We start from the raw sequence: 12,418 nt of genomic DNA, 5'->3' as shown, positions 1-12,418 counted from the left end.
TATAAGAGAACAATTACATGATTAATGGACAACTTCTCACCAGAAATATTGGACTCCAGAAAACAGAGTACTGAAAGGAAATAAAACTGTCAACCAAGAATTCTCTATGCAGCAAAACTAACTTCCCAAAATTAAGATGAAATAAGAACATTCCTAGATAAAAAAGAAAAGAAAAAAAAAACCCAGAATTTATTGCTAGCAAACCTACCTTATAAGAAAACCAAATGAAATGTTTCATGCTGAAAGAAAGTAATATCAGTAACCTAAGTCTACAAGAAGAAACGAAAAGTGCTGAGAATAGAAAATATGTGGGTTAATATAAAAAGCTACATAAATATATTTATTTTTTCTCCTAATGTTATTAAAAATAAGATTGTAAAAACGATAATTATAATGCTGTATTATAATCACTATACATTACATACATTGTCATACATATTGACACTAATAGGACAAAGGAGTAGGAAGGAAAAGGAGATCTATTCAAGCAAAGTTTCTATATTTATAGGAATTAAGTTAGTATTGTTTTGAAGTTGATTGTGATAAGTTGTGATGCATGTTGTAATCTGTAGAGCAATCACTAAGAAAGTAGCCAAAAAATGTAATTCAAAAATCAGAAATTTGGAGCTCCTGGGTGGCTTGGTCGGTTAAGCGTCCGACTTCAGCTCAGGTCATGATCTCACGGTCCGTGAGTTCGAGCCCCGCGTTGGGCTCTGTGCTGACAGCTCAGAGCCTGGAGCCTGTTTCGGATTCTGTGTCTCCCTCTCTCTCTGACCCTCCCCTGTTCATGCTCTGTCTTTCTCTGTCTCAAAAATAAATAAACGTTAAAAAAAATTTTTTTTTAAAAATCAGAAATTAAAATGGCATACTAAAAATAATTATTTAACACAGAAAAGGCAATGAAGAGAGAACGGAGGTGTAAAAAATATATGAGACATTTGGAAAATAAATAGAGTAGGAATAGTTTTGAACACATCAATAATTCCATTAAGTGTGATTGGATGAGAGTACAAATTGTCAGATTGGATAAAAACAGAACTCAACTATAGGTATGCTGTCTACAAGAAACAGCCCTTAGATCCAAAGATACAAGTATGTTGAAAGTAAAGGGATAGAAAAATATACACCATGCAAATAGTGACCATAGAGACTTACAGTACTATGTTAATGTCAGGCAAAAAATAAATTTTAAGACAAATACTATAGACAGAAAGGGACATTTCATAATGATAAAAGGTCTGTACACCAAAAAGATGTAACAATTAGGGGCGCCTGGGTGGCTCAGTTGGCTAAGGGTCCGACTTTGGCTCAGGTCATGAACTCATGGTTTGTGAGTTGGAGCCCTGCATTGGGCTCTGTGGAGCCTGGAGCCTGCTTTGGATTCTGTGTCTCATTCTCTCTCTGCCCCTCCCCCACTTGTGCTCTGTTTCTCTCTGCCTCTCAAAAATAAGTAAATGTTAAAAAAAAAAAAGTTATAACAATTATACATGTATGTGCTTCCAATAGTAGAGCTCTAAGATATAAGAAGAAATAGGAGAAATAGACAGTTCAGTTACAGTAGTTGGAGATTTCAGTAATCCACTTTCAGTAATTGGTAGAACAACTTGGCAGAAATCGGCAAGGATATAGAAGATTTGATCAACATTATCAACCAATGTGACCTGACATTTAACACTTAACATCTACAGAATACATTTTCTTTCTTTCTTTTAAAGTAGGCTCCACGCCCAAGTGGGGCTTAAACTCCCAACCCTGGGATCAAGAGTCAGATGCTCCACCGACTAAGCCAGCTAGGCGCCCCTAGAATACATTTTCAAGTGCACCTAGACCATTCTCCAGGATAAACCATATATTGAATAAAGCTAAAGTATGCAGTTATAAGATAAATAAGTTCTGGGGATGTAAAGTACAACTTTATGACTAGAGTTAACAATGATAGATTATTATTTGAAAGTTGCTAAGAGATCTTAAAAATTCACATCACAAGGACAAAAAAATTATAATCGTGTGAAGTAATGGATGTCAAAACTTATTGTGGTAATCATTTTGCAATATATACATATATCAAATCATTATGTTATACATCTTAAACTTATGCAATGTATATCAATTATATCTCAATAAAACTGGAAAAACAAATTATGGCACATTCACATTTAATGTTCTCTACCTTACAAAAATGATACATCAACTAATCATAATATGTAGGACTTTAGTTGGATTCTGATTCAAAGAAACAAAAAAAATTGAATAGGAAATTTGAACAATGACTAGATATTTGATGCTCTGAGGAATTGTTGATAATGTTCTAGGTATACCGATGGTATTGTGGTTGTGTTTTTAAAGGGTTTTTTAGAGATGCATACTGTAATATTTACAGTTGAAATTGTAGTGATGAATTGACTTCACAATAATGTGGGTGGTGAAATAGTGGGGATATAAGCAAAGTGAGCCTGGCCATACGTTGACAGGTACCTGAGAACTCATTATACTGTTTTTCTACTGTCCTATATGTTTGGAACTTACCCTAACAAAAATATTTTTAAGGTAAAAATAAAAGGCTAAGACAGTGTGGCATTAACAGTAAGATAGACAAATAGATCCATGGAATAGAAGGGAGTCCAAAATAAATCTATGTACAGGCAACTGCCTTTTCACAAACTTGGCAAAGACAATTCAGTGGAGAATGTATAATCTTTTCAACAAATGGTGGTAGGACAATTGGATAGCCATATGTTAAAAAAAAAAAAAAACCCTACAAAACCAAAAAAAACAAAACAAAACCCACACCAAAACCAGAAGAAAACAACTGTAATCCATACCTTGCACTTTATCCAGAAATTAACTCTAACTAGACCATAGATATAAATGTAAAGCCTGAAACTATTAAATTTGAAGATAACTTGGGAGAACCTTCGTGATACTGGATTAGGCAAAGGGTTTTTCGATAAATTGAACAAAAGAACAAATTGAAATTTGCAATTTGTCAAAATTTAAAACTTTTCTTTGAAAGACATTATTAAGAGAATTTTTAAAAAGCCACAGATAGGAAAAATATATCTGTAAAACATACCTGATAAAGGACTTGTATCCATAATATATATAGAACTATCTAAACTCAGTGTAATAAGGAAACAACTTACAACAGTGGGCAAAAATTTTAAGCCAGCACTTCATTAAAGAAAATATATAGATGGTTATCAAGCCCTTGAAAAGATGCAGACATCATTAATCATTAAGGGAGTGAAAGTTAAAATCAAATGAGATACCACTATCCACCTTTTAAAATACCTAAATTTATTTATTTTTAAATGTTTTTTTATATTTGAGAGAGATAGAGACAGAGTGCGAGCTGGGGAGGGGCAGAGAGACGGGGAGACACAGAATCTGAAGCAGGCTCCAGTCTCCACAGAGCCCAATGTGGGGCTTGAACTCATGAACTGTGAGATCATGATCTGAGCCGAAGTTGGACGCTTAACTGACTGAGTCACCCAGGCATCCCTAAAATACCTAAATTTAAAAGAGTGATTGTACTAAATCATGACCTGCTATGTAGGAGCTGAAGTTCTTGTCCACTATATTACCAGTTAGAATATAAAATGGTACAACTTTGGAAAAGAATTTAAACATATATCTACCGTATGATCCAGCCATTCCATGCATAGCTGTTTTTCCCAAGAGAAAAGAAAATGTACGTTTGTACAAAGACTTGGACTCAAATATTCATAGCAGCTTTATTTGTAATTGCTCAAAGGTGGACATGATCCAAATGTCACTCAAGAGGTGAAGAAGGGATAAGTTGAACCTGATATATTCATACAATGGAATATTACTCAGCAATAAAAAGGAATGAACTCTTTCAATGTTTATTTATTTTGGGACAGAGAGAGACAGAGCATGAACGGGGGAGGGGCAGAGAGAGAGGGAGACACAGAATCGGAAACAGGCTCCAGGCTCTGAGCCATCAGCCCAGGGCCTGACGCGGGGCTCGAACTCCCGGACCGCGAGATCGTGACCTGGCTGAAGTCGGACACTTAACCGACTGCGCCACCCAGGCGCCCCAAAAAGGAATGAACTCTTGATACATACCTCAACACGGATGAATCTCAAAATAGTTATGCACAGTGAAAGAAGCCAGACATTGTATAATTCCATTTGTATGAAATATACTGAAAAGACAAATTTAAAAATTTTTAATGTTTATTTTTGAGAGCGTGAGCAGGGGAGGGGGAGAGAGAAAGGGAGACACAAAATCTGAAGCAGGCTCCAGGCTCTGAGCTGTCAGCACAGAGCCCTAGGAGGGGCTCAGATCCATGAACCACGTGATCATGACCTGAGCCGAAGTTGGACAGTTAACGGACTGAGCCTCCCGGGCGCCCCTGAGAAGACAAATTTATATGTAGAAAATTGGTGAGTGGTTGCCTGGGGAAAGGGTTGGGAATGGAGGTTGATTGTGTTCTGACTTGGGGGAACTTGGGGAGTTATTGGAAATGTTTTAAAACTGGATTTTGGGGCACCTGGGTGACTCAGCTGTTTGAGTGTCTGACTCTTGATTTCCACTCAGGTTATGATCCCAGTATTGTGGGATCAAGCCCTGTGTCGGGCTCTATGCTGAGGTGAAGCCTACTTAAGATTCTCTCCCTCCCCCTCTCCCCTGCTCACACGTGCTCGCCCTCTCTCTCTCTAAAATGAAAAACACCCCCCACCCAAAAAAAACCCTCCTGGATTTTGGTGATCAATGCACAACATTAAAATAAAACAACAAAACCCTACACCTAATTTTTTTTTTTTAAAGGAAAAATAGGTTTTTTCTTGAGAGCTGGATGCTCCTGAATTGAGAACATAGGTAGAGTGCTTGCCCTATTAAGTGAACATGCTGTGACTCCATTTGGGGGCCCTACACCTGCTGTGGACCTCTTCTGATGAGAGTCAGTCCCCAGGAGGGGAGTCAAGCATTTGCCTGCTAAACTGTAATAAAATTTCTGGTACTTCTGAAAATTGTGCTCAGAGGACCTCATGGGGATTTGCCCACTGTGGAAGTCCTGCTCTATTTTCTTTTTTTAAAAAAAATTTTTAATGTTTATTTATTTATTTTAACGTTTATTTATTTTTGAGACAGAGACAGAGCATGAACAGGGGAGGGTCAGAGAGAGAGGGAGACACAGAATCCGAAACAGGATCCAGGCTCTGAGCTGTCAGCACAGAGTCCAACACGGGGCTCGAACTCACGGACCGTGAGATCATGACCCGAGCCGAAGTCGGACGCTTAACCGACTGAGCTACCCAGGCGCCCCAATGTTTATTTATTTTTGAGAGACACACACACAACATAGGGGAAGGGCATAGAGAGAGGGAGACACAGAATCCGAAGCAGGCTCCAGGCTCTGAGCTGTCAGCACAGAGCCCAACAGGGGGTTCAAACCCATGAACCACAAGATCATGACCTGAGCTGAAGTCGGACATTCAACTGACTGAGCCACCCAGGCACCCCCCTCCTTTTTTTTTTTTTTTTTTTAATTTTTGTCCTGCTCTATTTTCAATGAAGTAAGGACCCAGAGCTTACTGATTGACTTATCAAACTTTGAGAGCTCATCTGGTTCAGAGCACATTGATATACAGATTTTTTGAGTGATTTGGCTAAAAATCCAGAATATCACCTTGTTCAGGGAGGGTGTCTAAGGGGGAAATACTACACTTTTCCAAATGACAAGCTTTAAATGTGCTTTCTCCCTTAGGCAATCCTGGAGAACAACCTCCCCTCTGAAATTGCTAGCAAGATCAACCTTGTGGACCTAGCAGGCAGGTAATTAGGATTTCAGAGCCAAGGGGAATTAATCCCTTGACCTTGTTCTTGCCCATTTTACAGGGAATAAACTTGTTCCGCCTTTTCCACATATCAGTCATCCTGAGAAAATTACAAAAGAAACAAATTGTTGAATGCCATGTTAAGAAATTATAGTTTTCTAGGGGCTGCAAAATCTCCGATGTCAGGGGTTCTAAATCTTAGCTGCTTATTAACATCACCTGGGGCCTTTAAAAATTCTCAGTGCCTGGGTTTCACCTCTGATCAAATAAATAGCATTATTAGTGGGACCAGAGGCAATGCAGAAGTCAGTAGTTTTTGAAGCTGCCCAGGTGATTCTAGTGTATAGTCAAGATGAAAAACCACTGCTCTAAGTGGAAGTAACCAGTTTAGTACACTTTTTTTCTTTGACTTAATATTGGTTTCATGCAGCCTATCATTACTGGAAAAAAAAAGAAAGCAAGCTTATAAAAATACCATAGAATAGAGGAGAAGATACGACCTTCTCAGTATTAGAAGAAAGCATGGATTGTAGTCACATGTATATTCAGAGAGAAGAAAGTCTTCTTTCTTCTGTGGTCACACACAAAAGTGTGAGATGAGATAAAGCAAATTTTCTTATTTTAAAACTGTTAATTTATTACTATGGTACATCATTCCCTTAAAAATGAAGTGTTGTCTCTGTCAGCTGCAACTCTGGCATTTTGGGAGAAAAAAATGAAATGCTCTCTGAAAGAAACTATATCAGGCACCTGGAAGTATGAATCTTCAATATTTCCCATTGACTTAAAAAAGAAATTTAAAACAATTGACAGATAACGACCCAGATACCATAAAGCCATTAATGGGTGAAATTAAAACAAAGATTGGGCAGATGTGAGTATATGAAAAATCTATGCTAATATCATTACTGTAAATGAGCATTAGTTAGCTGAAAGTGCTCTGGCAGCCAAAATAAAAATGTAATGAATTATTTGATTTCTATTGCCTGAGAAGTGGAAGAATGCCAGTTGGTTACAAGATGGTAATACTTTTTCGGGCACTGAATTCTAAAAAGAATTTATCATGTGGGCTTCTTACATAATGTACAACATAATGGATAGTGTCTTTCAGCAGTATTATAAGGACAGTGTCTTCCTGTTTGTTTTTCTTCTTCTTTTCATTGATTATTTAGTGAAAGAGCAGATCCCAGTTACTGTAAGGACCGGATTACTGAAGGAGCCAATATCAACAAGTCTCTTGTGACTCTGGGAATTGTCATCTCCACTTTAGGTATTTTGCTGATAGACTGGATCATCAGAGTGGGAGGGAGACTTTGGAAAATAACTCCTATATTTTCATCTTGTCAAGCTGGCATAGACATTTACAAGGTTCTTTTTTTATAAACTTAGCTTCTGGGTGAATATCGTAAAAATTGATACTTGTCTGTGATTGAGAACACTATGGTCATCCTCCCATCCCTCTCGTTTCAAAAAGAGAGGAGACTGAAATATCATGTGACTCAGATACTCCATGTCATGAGTCCAAAGTCTAATTCAGGGTTCAAACTTGTAGCATCCTATCATATGCAGAGAGGGATTAGGAAGTGTGATACTTAAATTTGTGTTCTCCAACCATTGTTTTACTGCGTGTGTTTCATGATTCCTTTTTCCCTCCACTTTTATTATTTTTTTGTCTTTAAAGCCCAGAATTCTCAAGCATTCAGCAGCTGCCAGAGCCTCAACAGTGCAGCCAGTGATGGTGGTGACAGTGGGATCCCTAGCTCTCCTTCTGGGACGAGCAGTGGAGGGGGGCCCTCTCGGAGGCAGTCTTATATCCCATACCGGGACTCCGTGTTGACCTGGCTGCTGAAGGACAGCCTTGGCGGCAACTCCAAAACTATCATGGTTGCCAGTGAGTGGGATGCTGGAGCTGGTTCTGTGTTGGGACTGGTACTCTGCCTCAGAGAAGGGGCCATGACCACCTGCTTCATTAAGGGTCTCATAATACAGCATGGATGATAGCAGTAAGGCAAGTGGTTACAGGCTAGGTCGGAAGGGCTTGGCATCGTTTTTAACTTTCTCCTTCTACCTCAGCTGTGTCTCCTGCACATACTAGCTACAGTGAGACCATGAGCACACTGAGATATGCATCTAATGCCAAACACATCGTCAACAAGCCTCGGGTAAATGAGGTGAGACCTTTATTTGAAGTCCTGGTTTGGTATTGTTTACATTAAGTTCTTTTATTCTCTCACTGATTTCTTTCTCCTTACAGTCACCTCAACTTGCCTGACCTTCTTCTCCAAATAAAGAAAGAGTGAAATTCTTTGTTTCAGAGTCATACCCTTCTCCCATATCTTTACTGACTCCATTTCGGTTGCCTTTTTGAATAGTTTATTTTAGATACTTCTCTGAGGCCATCCCTGGTGTACCACTGCCACCTTAAGGGAAATCATTTAAAAGTTTCTGTGTTTATTGCTTTTATTTTGAGTTTATGTTGATGTATGCTTCTGTTTTATATCTTTTCTTTTTCTTTTTTTTTTTTAAGTTTATTTATTTTGAGAGAGACAGAGACAGTGTGAGTGGTGGAGGGACAGATAGAGAGGGAGACAGAGAATCCCAAGCAGGCTCTGTACTATCATTGTGGAGCCTGACAAGGGGACTGTCCCCATGAAACCACAAGGTTTCATAACCTGAGCTAAAACCAGGAGTTGGACGCTTGACAGACCGAGCCACCCAGGCACCCCTGTTTTCTTTCTTTTCTATGCAAACTGCAGTGATTTCTCTGTTTCGGGCTAAAAGGGGCCTGTAAGGAATTTAATAGTTTTGAAAGTTGATTAATAATGAAAAATTCCTTATCTTTGCAGTTTCAGTGAAAAGTTTCAGGGCAGGAATCATAAACTGGTGGCTAGACCTTTATAGCCCATTTATGAACTGTTTTAAAAGGCAATGTAATTAAGTAGGTACTAAATTCAGTCACACTATAGGAAGGCCAACATCTACCACCTATTTGTGCTGCTTTTTGGGTTACCTGTCAACCTCCTGCTCAAGGACACTGATTCTCATACTTTATCAGAATTAACTCCTTGAGGGTTGGTTAAACCACAACTGGGCTGTGGCCCTCAAGAGTTTCTGATTCGGTAGGTGTTGGTGGGGGGCAGAATTTGCATTTCTAACAAGTTTTTAGGTAAAGTTGATAGGGTTCTGGGATCATACTTTGAGAAGACTGCCTCAGAAGTTACTCCAAAGGAGTAAACCACTTTTTCCGAACTAATTCTCTGTTTTATTTTAAAGCTGGTTGAGGCCTGATATCAATCAGTGGTGACCAAGTTTTTTATGTTTCAGGATGCCAATATAAAACTGATCCGAGAACTCAGGGAGGAGATCAGAAGACTAAAAGCCATGCTGTTGAGCTTCGAACTGGTATTCAGGCAATCGGAACTTTTCTGTACACAAAACCTGCTTTTCTTCTGCATGGAAGCTGAGCTCTGCTGCATTTTGTGCTTTCACTTAAGTGACACTTGTAGAACAGAGTCAGGAACAAAGACAGGACTTAGATTACTCTGATTACCTGAGTAGTTTCGGATGGGGTGGGCATCATCAATATATCATCTTTGCTGTCCAAAGGGCAATTGCCTGAATGGCTGTTATTCTGTGTGTAGGAGGATTAAGAGAATGGGCCCCTCCAGAAGAATTTCTTTGAATTTTCCTTCTTTGTACCAAATTGATCCCCAATATTTAAGCTTCTGATTTGTTTCTGATTTTAATGATAAGGTCGTTTTTTTTTTTTAATCTGCCCTTCTTTTCCTTCATAAGAGTAAGGGTGAGACCCATGAAGCACATCTTTCTCTTTGTGCAGAGAAACTTCAGTTCATTGAATGAGGATAAGGATGAGAATCTGAAGGAGCTGGTTCTCCAAAATGAATTGAAGGTGGGTTTGTTGGGTGGACTCATTTATGGTTTATATCACCCTGGTAGTGGGTCTCATCTCCTTCCATTATTCCTCAGTCAAGACTGCTCCCTCTTCAGGACGGAGAGGTTCTATCTAGTTTAGAGACAGTTGTCTCCATTGAGCCTTGAGTGGGGAGTGTGTTTGCCTTAGGGGCTGGTGACTGGCTTTCTTTGTTTTGTTCTCTTAGGGGTTCATGATAACTTCCTTTGGATAGGGACAGTAGCCTAGAAAAAAAAATATTTTCCAGTCAAAAAATCAACTAACTGATATGTATTCGTTGAGTACCAAATAGGTGCTCAGCATGATGCTTCCAGAGATACAAAGAAGTTCCTTCCCTCAAGTGGCTTGCAGTCTAGTTGGAAACACACTTAGAGAATGGTTAAATGAAATGAACTATATGAGTTATATGAAAAGAGCTTAGGGAAGGAAGAAATCAGTATGGCTTGGAATTTTCAGTGCAGGCATCACAACGCTGGAAGCTAGAGAAGTTGAACTAGACCTTGAAAGATCAGTGGATTGTGTTAGATAGGGAGAAAGGGGTATGACATTTTGGGTGAGGGTGGGATAACATAAGAAAAGCCATGGAACCAAAAGAATGAACTGGTGTGGGAGGCCACGTGGAAGCACAGAGTGTGAGGAAGACTGAGCTGGCGAGAATAGGTGCTCATGGAAGACAGTAGTGGAGGTAATGTTAGGGCCAGTTTAGGAGGTTTGAATTTGACATACACAGGATTAATCATGGCTTCTTGAACCAGGTTGGGTGACATAATAATGGAGTCTATTGGTGACATTTAATATGACAGTTGTATGTAGGACTAATTGAAGAGAGGGAAGACTGGAAGCAGACCAACCAGGAAGGAGACTGATTTTGTGACCCTGTGAACGTGAGGACAAGACATGTGGGGAGGTTAGGTTACATGGTGATTCCTGGAGACATTTGTGAGGAAGAAATGGCAGGCATTGTTTGGTGACAGGTTCGATTTAGATACCACAACCAAATGTCCCAATTCCTGGTATTCTGTCGCCTCATCCTTATCCATTATAAAGTATCCTGGCTATGTCAATATTTTGTTACCCAGACTAAACTTTAGGACTACATCACGCATCCAGATATCTCTCAAAAATTCTGTGTTTAAATATATGTTCTGATTTTTGGTTCAGAAAATACCACCCCTGTGTATATAAGAGATGAAGGACAGAGTCAAAATCACTCCGTTATACATTCTGGCAGACCTGGACTCGAATCTGCCACTTGCTGGCCTTCTTACCTTAGGCTTTGTAGGGGTAGGTGATGAAAGCCAGCCAGAAGGGGTACTTCCAGTTACCTGAGCCAGGCTGGCTAAACTGTAAGCCACAATGCACTGCTGCTCACCTCTGCTGGGTCCTAATCCAACCCAGCTCTTCGCAGTACCTGGTAGTTTCACTCTTTGCAGACTTCAACTCAATGATTATAATGTTAAAAATGACATTTCTAGGGTACATAAAGCACTTGTGCCTAAACTTGGCATACTTTGTTTTTTCTCACGTTCTCTGTTTATGAAAAGTACTTAGCTGAATCCAGGTCCTTTTCCTGGGCTTCCTCAGTTCTTCCATTCCCAGGATAACTTTTCTGCCTGGACATTAATTTCCACCAAAAGAAGAAAAAAAAGCACCTTATACTCAACATTGTTCACTCACGTTCCCCAAATGGCCTTAGCTTAAGGCCTGTAATTTGCTATATTATATATATTTAAACTCTGTTCCTGATATATAGTAAGCCCTTCGTATTTTATTGTTGTTATTACATGTTCTTTTAGACCAGTTTCTTATAGTCTTCTTTCTACCTGAGGAGATTCATCTTGATGCTTTGTGTATCTTTGAGCCTGATACAAGCTTATATTAGGATTTGAGGTTCTACACCTTGAGAAAGAAGTGTTAGGTCATAAAAGGATTCCCAGTATGGATCACATAGAAGAAGGATGGGGAAAGGGGAGTTGTAAACATACATGTATGAATAACATCTCAAATAATAAAACAAAATAACATTTATGGCATTTTTTCAAGTTATAAAAACAATACATGTTTGTTGAAGAAAACTTTAAGAATACCCTTTACTGAGGGAGTTTATAAAAGTTACTCTTGCTTATTGAAGAAATTTTGGAAACAGCTCACATAGGAGGTGCAAGGGCCTATGTGGAGCTTTGAATAGTAACAGTGAAGAAGGTGAGGAAGGAATGCCATGAGGAATCCGAGCAGGATGACTTCTGACCTTATGTCTGCTCCGTGGACCGCTGGGCGTCTAAAACTGCCTCCTGTCTCTCTGCAGATAGACCAGCTGACTAAAGACTGGACCCGGAAGTGGAATGAGTGGAAGGCCCTCCTGGAGCATTACAGAGTGGACATCAACAGGAGGCGGGCTGGAGTGGTCATTGACTCCAGTCTGCCACACCTGATGGCCTTGGAGGATGATGTACTCAGCACAGGAGTTGTGCTGTATCACCTCAAGGTGAGCAGGCTGGTGCATTGCCTCCTTCCCTGAGCCACTGGCTCCAGAGTCAAGGAGGGAGAAGCCAAATGCAGTAGCCATGCATCTACGAATTGAGTCAGATGCCACAGAGCTGTGTTCAGGTTTGCCCTCTGGAAAATGGGCCAGCCAGCCAAGGGTGATTGATTTGTTTGCTTTTGCATGATTAGAGCAGAAAA

The 12,418-nt window shown here is 39.6% G+C and overlaps 1 protein-coding gene across 1 annotated transcript in view; it reads left to right on the top strand.

The window, feature by feature from the left end:
* Positions 1-12,418, top strand: part of STARD9 (StAR related lipid transfer domain containing 9) — a 122,762-nt gene that overhangs the window by 70,060 nt on the left and 40,284 nt on the right. Inside the window, exons 10-16 of the mRNA XM_047075224.1 lie at positions 5,736-5,803; positions 6,978-7,075; positions 7,487-7,696; positions 7,879-7,976; positions 9,130-9,207; positions 9,644-9,715; positions 12,042-12,221. Coding sequence (XP_046931180.1) covers positions 5,736-5,803; positions 6,978-7,075; positions 7,487-7,696; positions 7,879-7,976; positions 9,130-9,207; positions 9,644-9,715; positions 12,042-12,221 — 804 coding nt within the window. The remainder of the gene's footprint in view (positions 1-5,735; positions 5,804-6,977; positions 7,076-7,486; positions 7,697-7,878; positions 7,977-9,129; positions 9,208-9,643; positions 9,716-12,041; positions 12,222-12,418) is intronic.

The sequence above is a fragment of the Lynx rufus genome, unplaced genomic scaffold (genome assembly GCF_022079265.1).
Source record: "Lynx rufus isolate CCGP_SWC_20201006 ecotype Redwood Valley unplaced genomic scaffold, mLynRuf1.p SCAF_13, whole genome shotgun sequence".
Classification (NCBI taxonomy): domain Eukaryota; kingdom Metazoa; phylum Chordata; class Mammalia; order Carnivora; family Felidae; genus Lynx; species Lynx rufus.
Note: the sequence above shows the minus strand (reverse complement) of the source record. Positions and strands in the feature narration are given on the sequence as shown.